This window comes from Microtus ochrogaster, chromosome 1, assembly GCF_000317375.1.
Source record: "Microtus ochrogaster isolate Prairie Vole_2 chromosome 1, MicOch1.0, whole genome shotgun sequence".
Taxonomy (NCBI): domain Eukaryota; kingdom Metazoa; phylum Chordata; class Mammalia; order Rodentia; family Cricetidae; genus Microtus; species Microtus ochrogaster.
In genome coordinates, this window is record NC_022009.1 from 53410781 (window position 1) to 53431232 (window position 20452).

General features: G+C 46.5%; 1 protein-coding gene across 1 annotated transcript; it reads left to right on the forward strand.

Annotated features, from left to right (window-relative positions):
- Window positions 1-10136: 10136 nt before the first annotated feature.
- On the forward strand, window positions 10137-14789 carry Sp8 (Sp8 transcription factor). The gene is made up of 2 exons (XM_005343685.2): window positions 10137-10496; window positions 11534-14789. The coding sequence occupies exons 1-2, from the start codon at window positions 10476-10478 to the stop codon at window positions 13022-13024; spliced, it is 1512 nt and encodes a 503-aa protein (XP_005343742.1). The 5' UTR covers window positions 10137-10475; the 3' UTR covers window positions 13025-14789.
- The last annotated feature ends 5663 nt before the right edge of the window (window positions 14790-20452 follow it).

Consider the following 20452-nt stretch of genomic DNA (forward strand, 5'->3'; position numbering starts at 1 on the left):
CGCCGGCGCCTCCCCCTTGGCGGTGTTCGCTCAGCACGGCGGGGGAGCGCGGCTAAGCGGAGGGGAGGGCCGAGGGAGGGCCGGGGCGGGGCCCGAGCGGCAGCGAGCAGCCCGGGGCGCGCGCCTCCGTCTCTCGAGACGTCGGAGCCCGGCTGGGACGCTTGCGCTCCCGGCCTGGGGAACCCGGCTCAGGGAAAGGAGGGAGGGCGAATCGGCAGGGAAGAGAGCACAAATGCTGTGACTGCCGGGGACGCCGAGTATTCGAGGTGTCTTTGAAGCGATCTTCATCCCAGGTTCTGGCCCACTGGCCGGGAAGCCTAGACGACCCCTCTGAAGCTGTCACACTTCCCTCGACTGCTATATTCTCCACCGTCGGCCTAGACGACCCCCTCTGAAGCTGTCACACTTCCCTCGACTGCTATATTCTCCACCGTCGGCCATAGCTTTCTCAGGCGACGGTGGGAAAAGTGGCCTTCCAGTCACTTTCACTCCACTCCCCCGAGGTCCGCAGGCGGCTAAAGTTGACTGCTCTCCTGGGACGCTGCTGCTAGGGAGACTAGGTGGCTGTCTCCCGCGGTGAAGGAGATGGGGAACTTGTCTTCCTCTTGTACCACCCATTTCCTCTCCATTATTAGAATCTTCCAGTATCTTAGACATAGCCTGGAAAATGCTAGCCAGGTAAATCGATACAGCAAAAACGTCCAGGTTCACAGGAAACGGAAAGTCGGGTCTACTGTGTCAGGCACTGGGACAATTAACTGCAGGAAACGCGGCTCCGGGTGATTCTCTGTGTGCAGGCGTCCTCACTGGGCCCTGCCCTGAGGACACAGAGCAGCTAAATGCCTTGGATACACTTGGTGTCCAAATCTTTCCCAAGACTGTGCTATGGGAGAAGAAAATTCTGCTCATTGTCGCTTAAGCAAAAGTGTACTTTTGACTTGGTTGGCATTTTGCCTAATACGATTATTTATGAATATCGAAGGCATATAGTGAAGTTTGAAACACCATATGTTAATTAACTATTTCAGTTGTCTTTGATAACGTTGATTAAAGCACCAAATGGATTAACACGTACCCACTCAGTGTCCTGATATCGGTCAAGAAAAGAACAGCACAGGTAGCTTTTAACTTAAAAACTTGCATATGTTGGTTTGCTGCGGGCTCTTGGCTGGCTGCAGCCTTGTTTCTGAGGCTACCTCCACCTGGTCAGTACGTTAGTTCTGACAGTTGCTTCCCTTTCCTCCTCCTGTTCTCTAAGACTAGGGGATTTCATAACCAAGGGAGACAAAGAATGTGAGTTTGTTACTGTCCATGTGTCAAGTGTACAGGCAATGCATAGCACTGGTGACAACATTGTGTTTGGTGACAACTGATTTTCCTTACTGCACAAAGGAGTGGGGGTCAGGGGAGATGTCCAGGTTGGAATATCATTGAGGCACCTTCTATAGAAAAACCGTCCTTAATAGCCACCCTTTGAAAGTAATGGACACTCCATTTGAGGGCTGTAAATACCACGTGTGGACAGAAGAGTTGTGGGTCTGTGTTCTACAAATGTTTGCTCTCTTCAGTATTGATCAAAGACCAATGTGTCCGCCTTATGAGGCTGCATTGCACAATTACAGAATGACAATAATCAATTCAACTTCTTTTAGTTAAAGAATCTTCTCTTCCCCCCCCCCCCAAAGAAAGAGCCGGGGATGAATTGGGAAAAGAATGATTCATTTTAATAAAGGCAAAAGAGACAGAAGGAGGAATGATGTTGGCTGTGGCCGGTTAAGTGCAGGCATTGCTTGAAAAAAAGTTTGGTCCTGATTCCCTCTGCATTTCTGGGCCTTAGTTTGAATTTAAATGGGACAGACTCCTTTGGTGGCCAGCAGGGGTTCTTATCATTTGAGACAGGGAATCTTCTGGGCTAATGTTGATGAAGTGGGTGGTTTGAAGTGTTTGGAAGAAACAAAGTTTCAAAACGTAAATCGAATTGGAATAATAGGTTGAAGATGTTTTAAAGTTTCCAACACTCATTACTTTTCTAATTGATAATTAAGAATGAAGATTGTATTTCCTCTTAATAAGTAACCACTGCTTAATACAGGCCTAAAGAAAATCAAAAACAAGAAAGAAAGGAAGGTAAGGGAGAAAAGGAGAGAGAGAGAGAGAGAGAGAGAGAGAGAGAGAGAGAGAGAGAAAACTGAATAGGACCTCTGTTCTCTCTAGATGGGAGGTTTTTCTTCTGGGGTTGGAAGGGGGAACTTGGTTCTGATGATAGTGGAGTCCAGTGCCCTTGAACCCAGTGGTTGTAAAATTTCTCTGATTTGTGTGGATTTAAGAAACAACAACAACAACAACAACAACAACAAAAAAAACCTTAGCATCTCTTAAAGTGGAGAAGGTTGCTGCAAAATGAGTCCCTGTGTAGGTGTATACCCTGTTGCCTGGCTTTCAGCCCACGAATTCTAAATTCAGATAGAAAAGACCCTAAGGTGGCTGATGCCTCTCTAAAGAGGTGACTGTATAGACCAAACATCAAACAAAAGTAACCCTCTTTGCCGGCAGGCAGGACAGAACTGATGGAAATAATCGCTTGGATCCTTCCAGTTTCCATCTAGATCTCATTCAAAAGCAAAACTGTTATTTCTTTAGGAGGAGACAATATGAGCATGTGGCCCCTTGGACCAATAAATTTCTAAAACTCAGAACTCACTGACTGCAGACTGAAAATATCCTTAGAGAGTATCTTGTGCCAACACTCCCATAGAGCAGAGAGGAGCTGCAGATGGGGGGAAAGGGAGTGAGTGCCCACCTTAGTCTGGTGGGGGGCAGGACTCCTGGCAACAGATCACCGTGAGATCTTCAGCAAAAGTGCTGAAATTTCAGGCTTTTATGACCAACACAGACACCAAATTCTCCTAGGTAGTTCTCACGTTTGATTTAAATGTGAGAAATGCCTACACAGCCAGAGAAAGGGTGAGCTCTCAATTCCCATCCCCTGAAGGTCATTCTGCACAGGTGCAGGCAGGCATGTCCTCCTGGATAGCTTTGGGAGTTCTGTTCTCATTTGTAGTTTACAAATCCAGTAAATTTCCAAGAGTTTGATGGTGTTTTCATACACTTCTTGCACTGTCAGCTTTCTTCCAAAATTAGGCTTTCCTTTCCTCTTGGCTTGCTTTACTGAGAAACATGTGCACTCACACATCTGGACTCTTATGTGGGTAGGAAACACTAAGGAAAACAAACTAGATTTGAAACCTAATGAAGATAGATTTTAGTTAAAAGTCCAAGAGAAGCCCAGAAGCAAACACTTCAATATCCTTCATACACAGGCAGGCTAAATATCTCCTCACAAGAACCCCTGACCCTCGTGTCTTATAAGGTGACTCCTCATATTCCCATTTGAGAAAATAAAAGTCAATACAAGGCTGTGCCCAAGTTTTTTTTGGGATTCAATATTCTAAGCAAAATATGCTCAACAGATGATAGTGGAGATGAAGCCAGAAAACAACTCCAGCTATTTAAACTGCCAAATGAGACATAAAGCTGCATTGTAAAAATCATCTGGAAAACAGGTTTTCCCATTGAAGTCGCTATGTGTTAATTACTGTGAGCTGGAAGGCTGGAGATCGAACGCCTGGAAGCCGACTTTCACCCCGCATACGTAAACGGAAAAAGTGCTGAACGGCAGCCAGAGGGCTCTTGCCTGGACTCATTGCCATGCATGCCTCGACATTAATATGTGTTCATGGAGGGTTCGTACAGTACGAGGTGTTATTTCCTTATAAAGAAACACCAGGTCTCGCTTTCCATTCTTCTTACAAAATTATTCGCATTATTTATGCTACATTGAGCGATCTAATTTCTTCGTGATAGTCAGCTAATTGCTCTGGCAGGTAATTAGAAGCGGTTTACAACGCAAAGGGCTTTTGCATTGCCCTTCGGATTATTAAGTTGCGCTGTAAATTATACTATATTTGCTGGGGAAAAAATTCTTTTGAGCAAGTTCTCTTCCTGCGATCCGAGATGAAATCACCCCCCCCCCCTCCCTAGCCACCCCCGGCCACCCCCCCCCCCCTTTTCCTGGACTCAGAGTCGAATGATTCTAAAGCACGCGATTTTGTTCGTGTTCACTGGGCCGAAATAACGTGGCCATTATGGCCTGAAATGGGCCAGGTTTGAAGCGAGCTTCCTGCGCGCCTGCAATATCCAGCAGGCATGTGGGAAAAGAGCGGCTTAAATGGGGACATCTGCTCACTGCTGCTCATCTTACTCGTACAGCCAGGTCAGGTTAAGAGAATAACCTGTTCACCACCTTTTTTCTTGTTAATAAGACTATTAGAAAAAATCAAGCACATACACACAACAGCACTAATTGACTGCCATATAAGCAAAGAATCACGTACACACACAAACACACACACACACACACACACACACACAAAGGTAGCAACAGCTACAAGAGAAACTGTAAAACATAACCACTGAGTGATTTATGCAGAACGGCACAGAATTTCCTGCAGAAAAACAACCATGACAAAAATCTACATATGTAAGCTCAAAAAAAACGCTCCCTATAGAAATGGATTTGTACAAAGGATCTGAAGAACTCATTTTAAGAAAATGAAGCCAAAAGTAAACTCCGGAGAACGTTTTCTTCCTCGGGCTTTTATGTATTTTGGAGTCACCACACTTTTTGGTGGTGGTGTTTTAATCTGTGCGATGAGACCAAAGAAGCATCCTGGTTTGCCCTGTGTTTTAGAAAGGGAACTGTAACCCTGATCACAAATGCTCCCATTTTCCAACTGTGTACTGGGATATGAACACACGTGTGATGAAGCCCAGAGACCCAGAGCAGCTCCTAGATTATTTGTAATTAGACACAATTCCCAAAGTAACATTTATCTTCCCGAAACTGCGATTGCAATTGTCAACCGTCTGGAGGAAACGCGGCAGGGTGAGCTGGGAGCATTGCTTCTTCTAGGAACTGAACAGAATGAAGAGAAATCAATACTGCTGAGGATCAGGATTTAGTAGTTTTTAACTCTGCATGTTAGCTGTGAGAAAGTAATGTATAATATCAAAAGAGAAAACAGCCCAAACAAATCTATTTCAGAAAAAAAAAACCCCACAACACTCTCATCTGAATGTCTAAGCTGCTTTTTTTATACACCAAGCTTGCACAAGAACAGTAACACCATCCTCCACAAACAAGCAAACCCTCTTCCTTATACGTGTTTCCTTCATTTACATGATGAAGAAGGATGGGATGTTGTGGAAGTGATTATCAATTTCATCTATAGGCTGGGAAAGATGAATCAAAAATAAATCATAGACTATATGTCTGCCTGTAGAACTAGAGCAAGGCCACACTAACATGGTATGAAAATTTGAGCACGTGTGTAGACAATAAATAGGAAGTGTGGGGTTTTTTTTTCTTCATTTAAATAGGCTATACACAGATAGTGGAGGGCTGGGGAATGTATCTTGGTAAATTCTCTCTCTCTCTCTCTCTCTCTCTCTCTCTCTCTCTGAACCTAACTATTTGTTAAGACGACTGTTTGATTGTTTGATGCATGGGGAGAAGCCCTTGTCTTCTAACTATATGCAGTTTGAATTAGTCAGCTAAAAAGGAAATCAAAGTGCATAATCCTCTAGGTTAAACCGGTAAACATTTTTTAATTATAAAGTGTTCCTAACTTTGAATGCTTTAAAATAACAGAAAAGAAAACCTACAAATATTAAGGAGAAATGGAAGAATATATCGAGTTGATTCAGAAAAAGACAAAAAGCAAAGAAAATGCTCTTTCTCGTTTATTCAAGAAATAATGCTTTGTAAGAGTCCCTGGGGCAAGTAGCTCAAGAGTCATGGGCGGCTTCGCTGTGGCCAACAAATGCATCCAATTAAGCGATGCCAGGAAAGTAGGGACCCGGCTGTAAATGTGGCCGGACAGTTGAAACCGAATAACCTCACTAATAGGGGCTATTGTTCAGCGTGGAAGTTCCCATTTTCCAATCAGGAAAATACAGCCTTCTCTCAGCTCCAGCCGACTGATCCCTTCCCACCTACGGCTCAACAATCTGCCACCAGCGAGGGGCTTTTATTACGTCCTTTCCCAGGAAATGTCAGGCAAGTTCTTAAGTAAAACCACCCGAAAACAGGGATGGCCTGTGAAGGGGGCCCTCAGGAATCCACAGGTCCACGCCTGGCCAGGCTTTCTTTTCAACAGGAAAGAAACTTTGACCATAGAATGCCCAGTAGCCCTCACCTATCCCCACCTGGCTCAGCCCTCTCCTCCAGTGGTCACTGGCGTGCTTGCCTGGCTTCACGCTTTATCTAGTAGCCCTCTGGTTTCTGCGCCAGGTGCCCCACACTGGGGAGAGGGCGAGGCGGTTCCTTCTTATCTTGCCTGCCAGGGTCGCGCCGCTGGCACCGCGCTCGCTTGCTCGCTCGCTCGCGGAGGACACCCGCGGGTCGGCTAGCCGAGCCGGGGACTCGCCGCCAAGTCTCAGGCAACTCGTACGCCAGCAGCTGTCTTAATCCGTACCCAGCAGAGGTACGCGCTCAGTTCCCGCGCCTTCTCCCACTAGGCTTTCACTTGTCTTCCGACCTCCGCGCCTCCCGCCCCGTCCCTTTTCCCCCTTTCAGCCCATGTTTATGTAGACCGTACTTCTATTCAAAACTATATTTGTTGTAAATGCGTTGCCGAACAGTTGAAAGCCTGGCTAGCTTTGATATTTTCCACTATAAATCTCCATTTGTACTTGGTGATTGCGAATGGCTTTATTAACTTGTCTCGGAATCTACACATTTTAATCTATTAACCAAGAAACAGAGGCATATCTCACTCCTCCTCTTTCTCCGGAAAGAAAATGCAGAGACCAAAACCTCTGATTTGCTTTTAGGACCTTGTTTCTTTGGTCCTGAGAGATTCCCAGTATCGACTGGGTCTTCAACCCTGCCTGCAAAAAGACACACAAACCACCATCACAAAAAAAAAAAACCCAAACAAACAAACAAACAAAAAAACCCTCCCTTTCTCTGCTCCATCTAAAGAGATGGTGATGTATACTGTAGCCGCAAGGTGTTAAATATACTTGAGCAAGTAGTTCCCGGGATGTAAATTAGGTCCCAAAAGCTGTTGTCCAAATCGAAGAAACAGAGAAATTAATCTGGGAGACTATCCATCATCACCGGTAATAAAGAGAGAGACACGGATGAGACAGATGATATGATTAAGGGGCTGTGGTCGTTTTAATTAACTTTTTGCTGTCCTGTAATGATCAAACTGGTCACCAGACCCGGTCAATAAGCATGTTAATATCAAACAAATAAAACCAGGGATGATTAAAAACCTCCTGGTTTATTAAATTTGAAATTCAAATGAAATTTATGCTGCAGATGCATACAGAATGCTAATAGATTCTTATCTTTATTGATAGTGGATCCCACAAGTTCGCAAGGAAACAGCACACTGTGCACTCCTATTCCTTCGAGCACAGTAAGCTTCTCCTTGGGTAGGGGAAACTTGTCATTGATGTCTGGGAATCTGCACTTCCTGTATTTCTTCCTCCTTTTCTCTAAACATCTCAGTTATTACAGTACAACACTGCAAAGCAGTGAGCAATTCCAAAACAGGTGAACTCAACTCTGCCCTCAGTGGCTTAAACAGCCTGGCAGTATCTGTCATGAGCTACATAGAGTTCTCTTCCGTGGTACAGGACTCACGTGTGCTGGGGTCACTTCTCTTGGAGGAGTGCCTTTCAGACGAGTTTCATTTAAAGCAGAAGCCAGCCTGTGAGTGTTTTAACTTGACAGCCTCATGATACAAATATTAACCGCTTCTTTGGGGGGGGGGAGATAAGCAGGAGTAAGTGGAATGTGTAAATGTTGATGTGTGTTTGTGTGTGATAAAGTATACATTAGTGACACACTGGTATATATTTTTCTAATGAAAGCTGCACATTACATTACAGAGTCCCCTAAGCTGAAAGCAAACCTCATGCAAATTGAAGAATCTAGTATTTTCACTGAATTCACACCAACATTGTGACTCATTGTCATAAGAAGAATGACATGTGATTCTAAAATGCATTTATACAAATGAAATATTTTAAGAGTTAGCTTAAAATTGAGTAGCTCAAAATTGCAGTCACATGATGCTGAGTTTTTCTAATTCCTGGCAGTTTTGAGGAAACAGTAGTTAACGCCTCTGTTTACTCTCATGCTCAGCATTTAACTTTTTAATAGTCTTGCCTCTTTCCCTTCCAGAAGCTAGGAGGATAAATAGCTAAAGTAACTATTCTCATGAAGGAGTCCTCCTTCAAAGCGCTTCCCTCCACCTTTGAGGATGGTGGTATTGATTAAAGTTAAACCCCAAATTTGAACAACTATATATTAGGTTCTTAAAATGAATATCATTATAGAAGGAGACCAAAGCAATGAAGTTAATTCTCTTTTATTTGTTAAACGGAGTTCCCTCCTTCCCCCACCCCTTCCTCCTTCTGGGCTGGCCTGTCACGCCTTCTCAACACGCTAAAATCATTCAGAGGAGCTTGCAGGGAGAAACACAGCATTTATGATAAGCATCAGGCTTCAGAGAAAGAAAGCAGTTCATTAATTTACTTCACACTTACTTCAAAGTATGTGGATGTCCCTTAGTCCCTTAATCAATAGATATGATGTGCAGTCAATACCTGCATATGTGGAAAACAGGTTCAGAAATGCAAACTCCTGCATCACCAAACATCCCTTCGACAGTGCAGGTGAAACTTATGCAAATGATGAAGCTTGATTTGTACTTCAGCAAAACCCAGAAGGTTTTTTTTTAATATCTTTAGAAGCTGCATGCAATACATTTGAGGAGAGAGAGAGAGAGAGAGAGAGAGAGAGAGAGAATCTCCCAAGTAAAAACAGAGCAGTTTTCTCGTGTACTCACATTTTAATCAACTCCCTCTTAAAATTAGACTTCTGAGAGTTTTCCTAACAGGGTAAAGCAGGAATTACTGTGGTTTTTTAAAAAGCATGAATATTCAACAGGACTCCAAGGACTGGATTTTCCCTTATTCTGGTGTTGGCCTTTTTGTGGTTTAAGAAGTTCGATTGTGATGACCAGAGAATTGTAACGACATTTCTGAAGGCAATTAATATTAAAAACAGCAAGCAAGTGACAAAAAGGCAGCAAATTGGAAGGAAGTGCACACGATGCCTCAAGCACACTCATAGATGGTGTTCTCAAACTACCGACGCCACTGAAACCGAGCCCAAGTTTTGTCAAAAATTCACTTCCATTCTTACATAAATGGAGCCAACAGATTTCAGTCACTCTGATTTCTCTGTCAGAAAGGCACAGTGGGGTTTCCTGTGAAAACTTCTAAATTGGGTAAAATGCTCCTCAATTTCTCATTCAATGGGGGGGGGGAGACACACCCCTTATACCTAATTCTTTTGTAATTTTACTGCACGCTGCGGGGCAAACACACCTCCTCCAGGACGGGCACTTCCAAAGCCACCTCGGAAAAGGGAGTAAGGAGTGACCAGATCAAAGTAACGACTGGAAGGCGCAGGCTCACACATGCCCCACACCACCCATTTCTCAACCTTTCAATCTTCCTATCTGGCTGAACCGTCAGGGAATGGAGGGTAAGTATCAAGATTTTCTTCAAAACTTTACTGTTAGAGTCCAGGAAGCTAAGAAAGAGAAAAATCACTGCATCTTTTATATTCAAGGAGGCAGAGAAAGTTAGTAATTGAGGTAGGGCTTGGGAATATTTATTTACCCAGCCTCACTCAACTTCGCAGTCAGTTTCTCGAGATCTTCAATCTCTCAGGAACGTACACTTTATTGTATTGTTCCTGTTCCCCACCCCCAGCTTTGGTGAGCGCGCGCGCACGCACACACTCCTCTTCCCTCTCCATCTGGAGCTCACAACCGCACACCCACTCTCCACCAACACTTAACCCGGGATTGAACGCACTGCCGCTCCCCATTTACTAGGCTAAAGGGACTCAGTTACGCTACACACTTCCCAGCTCTGTCCCCTGCCCCTCTTTGTCACACGCTCAGTTACCCCCCCACCCCCCCCCCCCATATACACTCCCCCGGTGCTTGCACGACGTCCGCTCGCCCCTTCTTGACCACGTCCTTGAGACCCTGACCCAGTCACCCCTCCGATCTCTGTACTGCTCTCTCCGGGGATGGGTCACACTCGCGATCACTTTGCACGCGCGTGCACACGCACATTCTGCGACACTCTCACCCCCTCCCGCAGGCGCCGATGACCTCACGGCGCGCGCGCAGCGCGGCCCGGCGAGGTCGCAGATTGGTTGGCCGCGCCTCCGCGGCACTTCAAAGCCGGAGAGGGAGCTACAATTGTGGCGGAATGGGCGGAACTGATCATTGTATTGCACACCTCTAAAAAAAACACTGCCTCTGATTTATCAATATAAAAAAGATCCTCTGAGAGGAGGAGGGCGCTTCTGTGTGATGGCAACTTCACTTCTAGGGGTGAGTCTCAGGATCTTCTCTCGCTGGTTTAATTAGTTTCCTTTTATTGCCGATTGGAGGGGGTTAAAGTCTCCCCGGCCAGGCCACGGGCTATCAGTCTCTCTATTGAGAGCCCCCCCTCCCCAGCCCCATACAAGTGAGTTCAGAGAAAAGAAAGAGGGGGGAGAGGAGGCAGAGCTACTTTTTTTTTTCAGCACAGGAAAGGTTTGGAGGGCATTGAGACCCGCCACCTCGCAGCGCCCGGCCGCTCCCTGCCCAGGAGACCGCGTAGCCCCTAAAACACTCGATTTTGGAGGGGGAACGAGAGTAAGTTTTCTCCCTCCTGGGCATACTGCGGATTTTTCCCCTTCCCCTTAAATTTTTTCCTCAGCCCGCCCTGTATTGCAGGTACGTTGAACTCGTCTTATTTCTATCATTGTAGATACACTTAGAAAGCAAGAAAGAAAGGAAGAAAGAAAGAAAGAAAGAAAGAGGAAGGAAGGAAGGAAGGAAGGAAGGAAGGAAGGAAGGCAGGCTGAAAAAGCGAGTAAGCCTTACAGTTCGGCCTCTTTGGGCCCGGGAGAAGCAACCAAGGATGGGTTGAGGGGTACCGGAACAGTATTTTCAAAGCTCTCTCCGGATTGCAGAGTAGCGATCTTAAATGCAGGCCAGTGATTTCCCCAGGTGGCACGGCCAAGGGAACTTCTCCCGCCCCAGTCTGGACTTTCTGTTCGTTTGATCAAAAGCGTCTAGGGCTTTGTGCACACAAGAGTGTTGTCTTAGGTGAGAATTCTTGCTAAACTCTTCTTTAGCGTGGCGTTTTGCTCCGGAATTAGACGCCCCAACCATACTTGTTCCCCTCCTGTAGAGTAGGAGGCAGCCGGGCGCCGGGGCAGCTGGGGGTGTCAGGTGAGTTGGTGGCGGCGTGCCGCAGCTAGAGATGGGGAGCAGTGGGGCGTCTAGAGACTTCTAGGGGACTAATGCACATTTCTTCCCTCCCCCACCGGTCCTTTGCCCACCACCCCTCCCCCACCCCTCTCCTCCGGTCCGGGTCTCAGGAAGAACCGAGGTTGGGATCCACTCCTCTGGCCATGCTTGCTGCTACCTGTAATAAGATCGGCAGCCCCAGCCCGTCTCCCTCCTCCCTGTCGGACAGCTCTTCTTCCTTCGGTAAAGGCTTCCACCCCTGGAAACGCTCTTCGTCCTCCTCCTCCAGCAGCTGCAACGTAGTGGGTTCCAGTCTCTCCAGCTTCGGCGTGTCTGGGGCCCCCCGGAACGGCGGCTCCTCCTCCGCAGCAGCAGCGGCGGCGGCGGCAGCGGCGGCGGCCGCAGCCCTGGTATCCGACTCGTTTAGCTGCGGCGGTTCGCCGGGCTCCAGTGCCTTCTCCCTCACCTCCAGCAGCGCCGCAGCCGCGGCCGCAGCAGCCGCAGCGGCCGCCTCCAGCTCGCCCTTCGCCAACGACTACTCCGTGTTTCAGGCCCCGGGCGTCTCGGGGGGCAGCGGCGGTGGGGGCGGCGGCGGCGGCGGTTCCGGGGCGCACTCACAGGACGGTTCCCACCAGCCGGTGTTCATCTCCAAGGTGCACACGTCGGTGGACGGGCTGCAGGGCATCTACCCGCGCGTGGGCATGGCGCACCCGTACGAATCGTGGTTCAAGCCCTCGCACCCGGGCCTGGGCGCCGCGAGCGACGTGGGCTCCGCGGGCGCCTCCAGCTGGTGGGACGTGGGCGCTGGTTGGATCGACGTGCAGAATCCCAACGGGGCGGCTGCGCTGCCTGGCTCGCTGCACCCTGCCGCCGGGAGTCTTCAGACGTCGCTGCACTCGCCGCTCGGAGGCTACAACTCGGAATACTCGGGCCTGAGCCACTCTGCTTTCAGCAGTGGCGCTTCCTCTCACCTGCTCAGCCCGGCGGGCCAGCATCTCGTGGACGGCTTCAAACCGGTGCTGCCAGGCTCCTACCCTGATTCGGCCCCGTCGCCGCTGGCCGGCGCGGGCAGCTCCATGCTGAGCGCCGGGCCCGCGGCGCCACTGGGGGGATCCCCACGCTCGTCCGCGCGCCGCTACTCGGGCCGCGCCACCTGCGACTGCCCCAACTGCCAGGAGGCTGAGCGGCTTGGCCCCGCGGGGGCGAGCCTGCGGCGCAAGGGGCTGCACAGCTGCCACATCCCGGGCTGCGGCAAGGTGTATGGCAAGACGTCGCACCTAAAGGCGCACCTGCGCTGGCACACGGGCGAGCGGCCGTTCGTGTGCAACTGGCTGTTCTGCGGCAAGCGCTTCACGCGTTCAGACGAGCTGCAGCGGCACCTGCGGACCCACACGGGCGAGAAGCGCTTCGCCTGCCCAGTGTGCAACAAGCGCTTCATGCGCAGCGACCACCTGAGCAAGCACGTGAAGACGCACAGCAGCGGTGGCGGCTCTGCGGGCTCCAGCGGCGGCAAGAAGGGCAGCGACACCGATAGCGAGCACAGCGCTGCGGGCAGTCCGTCTTGCCACTCTCCTGAGCTGCTGCAGACCCCGGAACCCGGCCACCGCAATGGCCTGGAGTGACTGTCGTGCAACCTCCCACCTGGCCGTGTCGGGCTCGTACGCCTGGCCCGGGCTCCAGAGTTGGCTCACCGTCTCGCGCTCTCTCCCCAATTCCCCGTTCCCCCTTTCTCCGGCTTCCCTCTCCAGATTTTATGAAAGGGATGTGGACAGTAGGTAAGCCCGCTCCTGCGGCTGGAGCCCTGGCTCTCTCCTGCAAGGTGACAGAGAGGTCTGGCTCAGTGGGAACCCGCTCCTCCAGCTCCCGGCCGGCGGAAATTCGAGGGGGCAGAAGCCTCTGGAGTTAGAACAGGGTGAATCGGGCAAAGCACCCTGCCCGGACCCCCGAGCGCGCCCCTTGTACCACTGTCCAACTTTGAGCACTGCCCTGCACGCAGGCCTACTGCACCCTGACCGGGTTAGCAGAATTTAGCTCTCCCCACTCAGCTCTGCCTAGCTCTTATGCGCCCTGCGGGTGAACCGCTGCAACTTGTGCGAAGGGAAATCAATGCCGCAACCGGTTTTCATCTCTGCGACTTTTTTTTTTTTTTTAAAAAAAAACAACTGAAAAACTGAGAGGAAAAATAAACAAGCAACCTTCCTCTTGGCTTCGCGTTTAAATACTTTTTCTCTGCCTGTGAGCACGTCTTTCCAAACTGCTATTACCGGTCCAAAAGTTACTTTGGTGGCAGTAACTTATGGGGTGGGGGTGGGAGTGAGGGTAGGTGTCTTTTTCTTATGCAAAAATACCCCCTTTCCGGTGAGAGCAGATTAACCGCCTTCGTGTTTGTCCCTTTCTACCTCGTTTTTTCACCATTCCCGAAAATCTTCTCCCAATCTTTTTTTTTTCTCCCCCTTTGAGTTAGTTCAACAGTCAATTTATCTACTCATTCCTGTAAATTATTGCAAGTCGTTTAATATTTTCGGATTAAACTTTTTTTGTGGTTTAAACTCAGACGAAAAAGCTATCGTTTATTTCAGATGAGGCTGCAGTTTAAATGCCAAAAGAGGGAAACAGTAAATAAAATTGAAATTCTTTGTAAAATATATCTGAACCTAATGGTTTGTACAACTGGAAAGTCGTTCTAGGTTAGTTTCCTATTAGACACGACTCTGCCGCTGTGAGGTGTGAGGCACATTGTCCAGGAGACGATTTTGTATAGTATTTTTCTTGTACATTACTTCCGGTAAATATTTGAAAATATATTGAAGTAAACTTGATTTTTTTCTTTTTTGTCAGAAGAAAATATTAAGAGTTATTCCTGAGGTTCTGATGAGCTGCAGGTGTTTTTGAACTCAGTTCTGGAGGTGCAGAGCCACACACCCGCACTTTCCCGGCCTAGTTTTGCTCGAATATGAATTTAGATAGGTATCAAGCTGTAACTAAGACACTGTTTGATAAATGTTGGATGACATTTAATTTAATGGAGCATGTACTTATTTGCATTTGCTGGCAGTCCAGGCGTAGTTAAAGTGAGAGTTCTTCTATACTTCATAATAACGGGGTCTGGCAAACCCATGTATTAAATAAATTGTCCAAGTGATACTCGACTAACTTTGGCCTTTGTGTATTTCCTGAAGGTGATATTGTTAACTGTTGACAAACACTCCTGACACTACATTTAAGTGTTGTTTGCAGAGTCTGCAAACTAACTATTCATTGTAATGTTGAAATAATTTGGATATTTCACATTGAAATGAAAAGCCTTTCTCTGGAACATTTTAGACTTGCATTTTAAATGCATGAAATGTAATTGATTTATTTGTAATATTTTAAATGGTATTAATAAACTCAGATAAAAGACTAGGTCAGTTAATTTGTATTTTTTCCCTTTTAAAACTATGGGCATTTGCATTTTATCTTCAGTTTTATGTCTAATTTAAATAAAATATGACCCTGTTTTTTTGGTAATATTTAAATATTTGCCTTTAAGATATTATGTAGATGGAAGGTCTATTTGGCAAAGTTGTGTTTTCTTTGTTTACCAAGATAAAGATTATAGTGTCTAAGATATGTAATTAATTATTTACCATTAGATTTAGCTCATAGCATCAGGATTTATTGATCTCTTAGAACTTGTAGTAATTTACCAAACAATTCAAAGAGATTTTATGTTGCTGCTTCCTTCTCGGGCTTCAGAAGGCCTCAGGTTGTTGGCCTTTGATTGCATTTAGTATTTAAAAGGCCAAGGCTTAACATGAAAGATCAATACATCTAAAATAAAAGCATCATTTGGAGATCAGTTCTGTTGTTAGGAGGCAGAGGAGGTCAAGCTATCAAAAGCTTGTTTTTTGGCATTCTGTCATAGCTAAAGAGTCTGCAGAGGTAAATATTAGTAGATTCCTGTTGAAATGAGTTATCTGTTCTTTAAAAGTCTCTAAACAGTCACCAAAGAAAGGGAAGGTTAAACCTTAATCTATCTACGAGGCTATTGTTCAAAGGTGTCAATGATGCCAATAAAAAGCATTGTCTTGTTATGTCTAAGTGCATTTAAGCAATGAGTGTTCCTTGAGCCATACTTTGAAACATAATATACTTTAAATGTTGATTGATGTTATATCAAACTATTTCACTATTAGATTAATATTATTTTGAATCAAACTGAATAAAAAGTTAGTGTGTTGAGATTCTGCTAAGTTTAGCTTCTTTCTTTCTGTTCACATACTCCTCACACTCAGTACAGTCTTGGTATTCATCCTGAATTGAAAAAAATTTCCTAGAAATAAATGTAAAGTTATAATACATAGAAAGAAGTAAAAAAGTGCAGCGGATTATAAATCCTATAGAAAGTCTAACCAAAAGCAATCAGGTTTGTAGTTCAATATGCTGTATAAAAATACTGTTGGTGTCCAATCAACAGAGTCTTCATGCAGCTGTCCACGCCACTCACACTCAAGTCCTTGTGGTCAGAGATAAACAAGTTAGTTTGATATTTTGGGATACTGTGGCTCTAAGAAATGTTTACTAAGGAAAATAAAATAGTTTCTGTCACCTTTTTCCTAGGAGTAATGCAGAACACAGTTTAAGTGTTTCTTTTTTGTTGAAACTTGCAGTAGCTGAGGGATGCGGAGAGGCCACTTCTACAGTTAATATAAAGGCAGGTAAGAGGCCAGCTGCTTGGTCCTTTCATAGGAATGAATATTTGATTGGAGAGGTGGATTGTCTGAGAAATGATTTCTTTGGGGTGCAGAAAGCAGGGCTTATTGTTGTCTTGTAGGTGTTCAAACTTTCACTTTCTTTTCTTCCTTCGGTTTAGCTTGAATTTAGTTTAGTTTTATTTATTTATTTATTTTTATGTGCGTGGAGCAGTATTTCTTAGTCTCACAGAGTGAGCAGAGTCACAGAGTGAGAAGAGTCCTCTTTGGGGGCTGAACAACATGTGTCTTTGGGGAGGAAGGAAGATGATACACAAAAGGGGTTCCCTTCTGTGTGCTGATAATGGCTAGAAACTCACTGCCATGAAGCCAGAGAGGCTGTCACTTTGAACCGAAGGACAAGCTTCCGGGCTTGCAGATCAAGGTAGAGTCAAACTAGCTGTTGACCCAGAGGTCAGGCCTGCCTGTGTCAGCCCACCCTCCAGAGTCTCAGAAGGCACTGCCCCCTCCCCAAGGACTGGTGCTATTCAGCTCTCCTGGTTCCTCCCTCAAGCCTTCCCCAAGCTTGAGTCTGAACTTCCCCACCTTGCCTGCTTTTCCGCTGGCTTCTTTATCACCTTTCTTTTTAGATGAACTTGTTCACTTAGGTACCTGACTTATGTGAAGCTAGACTAAGATATTTTATGCAGGAAGCCTGATTTAAACCAATGTGGTAGTTGGTCTTCCACAGGAGTGATGCTGGAGACTGTTCCTGGGCAGGCTTGTCTCTCCACTGCCCTTTTCCCCTGTCTTGGCATAACTTCTCCACGGGGCTTTTTGGATAGGGAACCTACAGCTAACTAAGCCCAGAAGCAGGCAATGAGCGGACTCCTGCGTCTTAAGTATTTCAGCCTACCATTTTTGTCTCCCCATGGATCTTTTAGTCAGGTTATTGAATGACAAAAAAAATATTTAAAAAATGAATGTTTTATTTGTTAGAGAAGATTACCTCACAATTCAGAGGATAGGGGTGGGGCGCTGGTAATTAAAGCAAAAAACATTTGGGGGAGAAAGTGTAGAATTAAATATACCCAGACTGCCTGAGATAGTAGAGACAAATACTCATTTGTGTTTCATATAAATTGAGGCAGTGATTTGATCCCAGTATTTTGAATAAAGTGTGGTTTTACATTTTTCTGCCTTGAACAATGTTGCAGGCATTTCTATTTAATTTCTATCGCTCCCCCTACATCACTAAAATAACTACGTGTTCTAATTCTCTTATCTCCCCTCTGCCCCCTCCACGCTTCTCTTTCAAAATAGCCTTAAAGTTTTACGACTGACTTTCGAGAAGAGATGTTGTGTAAGGGGGTAATGGAGGTACTCTGCGGATTCGTGGCGCAGTTCTCCGAGGCCATCTTCCAAAGGCTCCGCTCAGCACAATGGTTGCTGTTATTTAAAAAACTAAGATGCAGAATTTGCTTGCTCCTTTATTTCCTGCTTCCGGATTAGGGGAAAGCCAGTAATCCCTGGGTGTCCTGGACCTCAGCCCCCTGTTTCCAGGGGAAGAGTGAGAGGCCACCCCGTAGACTCTCTCTGGGAACTGAACTTTGATTCGCTGCTTCAGGGGGAGGGAAGAAGTCCTGGACGCGTGTTTAATTTAATTTAATTTTCTATGGGGTCTCTTGGCAGCAGGGAAGCAGCCTTCTACATTAGTTTTGGTTCCTAAGGAGAGTCCTAGAACCCTGGGGACAGCGTAGGGGGCTCGAATCATCTAGCCCTGGGCATGATGCCTTCCTTACAAACGCGTCTCCTAACGTTAGTTTTAAAGCTCGAATGCTTGGGTACTTGTTTGAAGTTCACTTGCCAGTCTGGCTGCTCAGGCCGTAAATTCTACAGAAGGCTAACTGGAAGTCAGTGTGACCTATGCTTTACTGAGTCCCTCCGTGTTCCTGGGGTTCTCTGAAAACAACCATGGGAGTCGGGGAGGAGTTCCCAGCCCTTTCCTCCGCCACCCAAGGCTCAGCTTGGCCTTTTCCGTACGCAGGCCGCTGCCCGGAAGATACCTAGCCGCCCCGGGAAGGCTCCCGACTGCCAAGCTGCACTTGTGCCGACTGCTTCGGGGTAGCGGTGGAGGCCTAGGGTGTCGGTGGCAGTTCTGCGGGGGAACCTCTGGGATCACGCCGCACACAAAGGCTCCGCGGCTGCCCGAGCCTTCTGCGCGGACAGCGAGCGCCACCCTGTGCCCCGAGGCCGCTCTGCAGAGCCGGGGCCTAAGGCTCCAGCAGCACCTCACTCTCCACCCCAAAACCGCATTCCCACTAAGTCCTGCTCAATGCGAAAATGTGCTGCTCTTTTTTGATTTTAGGAATCAGTTTAGCGTCTAGGAGAGAAGAGATTCGGTGGGAAGGTACAGACTCATAGGACCTTGAGCAGAACAACGAAACTTTTCTTAAAGCATTGTTCCTAAAACTCAACCATCTCTTTATTTCTTGCTTTTTCTCTGCTCTCTCCCTTCTAATCTTTGGGCCTCTAGGTGCAGGGAGGCGGGGTGGGGGGGGGCTAGCAATCAATCTTCTTCAGGCTATATCTTGGTGATAATTTAAAGGAGACCAGAGGAAGATCAACCACTTTGAAAGAGCCCTCTAAGGGTCCTCATTTGGAGAATGTACCTGCAGCCTGCAAGCTGTCTGAGGGAAGGAGCTGGCATTTAGCAAAACTCTAGGCCTTCTGTCATGGGTGTTTGTGTTAACTAGGATCCACTCTGTATCCTTGACTGGCCAAGGATGGCACCCTCAGACTGGTGAGGCTTCTTCTGAAGTACTAACAGGGAACGCTCCGGGATGCACGCCTGTGCAAGACCGAACTCTCAAGGTTACTCCATTGATTTCACACGGACAGCGGAGCAGGAGAGAGTCTTTATTCGGTGCGCAGTGTGCCCAGCGCAAGCAAAGCAAAAGCAAGTAATGCAGCCACCAACAGCTCTAGAACATAATTGACAAGTCCCCCTACGGAGCACCACCCTCCTCCCTGAAACCAGCTGGTGGAGCGAGCTCCCCGCCCCCACCCCCACCCCCGAGTCCGGAAAGCCCGGAAACACTGGAATGCCGTGTTCTCTCACCCTATTGTGCCTAGGTGTTGCAAACCACTGAAGTACAGAGCTTCGTGCTTTGATCTCATGGCCCTGCCATTCTGTAGCACAGAGGGGTGGGTTTAAATTAAATTTCTTTTTCTGCTGATAAATTCTAATGGGCCTCAAAAGGTGAATAATTATGCAGTAACATTTCATGGGTTGTTGGAGTGGGAATTCCCACTGCGCTGTCACCAGGAAAAGAATGCTCAATGCTAAATGAAGCTTCGCAAGTAAGCCACAAGTGTCTTTCAAGACCCCTGCCGATAATCCAGGCCATTTTTACTTTTATCTTTCTCGCCTCTGCTAAGCAGTGTCATTTTTTTCTTACATTCAAGGTTTTTTTTTTTGGTGATTAAAAATATTGGAAACAATCAATACTTAAAAGTTTTTTTTTTTAAATCAGAACTTACATAGTTCTTGAGAGTAAAAAAAACTGTGTTGTTGATTAAACCATGACAAACACATGACCTTGGCGAAAGCTGGGGCAGTGTTCTGGCAAAGGGAACACACCCAGGCTGAAGAGCCACCTGAGATTTGCTCTCACGCTAGATTTAGTTCTGGCTCTCCCTCTTTTTGCTTTTATTTTTGGGTTTGTTGTTGCTGCTGCTGCTTTGTTTTCTTATTTGCAGAAAAGTAGCCATTTTTTTAAGAGGTGCCGGATCACTAGGACTTTGAATCTGCCTAGTTTTGCACCCACACAGTTCAGAAGTGGCTTCTTCACTGAAGAAGGTTTAAAGGAAAAAACACCTTTGTTGCTCCAGGCTCCCTAGCTGAGGAGGACTATATCTTGGAGATTTTAATTTATATTTAATCTTATGCTAAGCTTAATAAAAATTGTCAACAGTTTAGACACTGTAAATGTAGCATGGCTATTTAATATCAAGAGAAAAGCAGTCCCTAAACCTAAAAATAAAAGAACTCTAAATTTGTCATTTAAAGCACAATGAAGGCTTTCTTGTTTTTTTGTATTATTATTATTATGAAAATCCCTGTTCTTCATTCGCACCAGTGTTCCATTCCGTACTGTTTTCCTTGTTTAGTTTGTGTTCTTTAAGTTTCTTCCCTGAAATGAATTGAACTCCCACAAGCATCAAGATTTCTAAATCAACACATAGAAATCAGAGCCTGCTTATCAAGGTTTCGCTCCTCTCTTGGCAACCATTTGAAAGGCCCAAACAATGAGTTGATTTACATTATGCTCACTTCACCCCGAACTCTGTGCAAATGCTGGATACTTTCAATAA

Bases quoted from the DNA above. Each gene is read 5' to 3' on its own strand.
- Sp8 (XM_005343685.2), top strand. From the start codon at position 10,476: ATGGCAACTTCACTTCTAGGG. The intron at 10,497-11,533 runs GTGAGTCTCAGG...TCCGGGTCTCAG, and splicing joins TGGCAACTTCACTTCTAGGG to GAAGAACCGAGGTTGGGATC.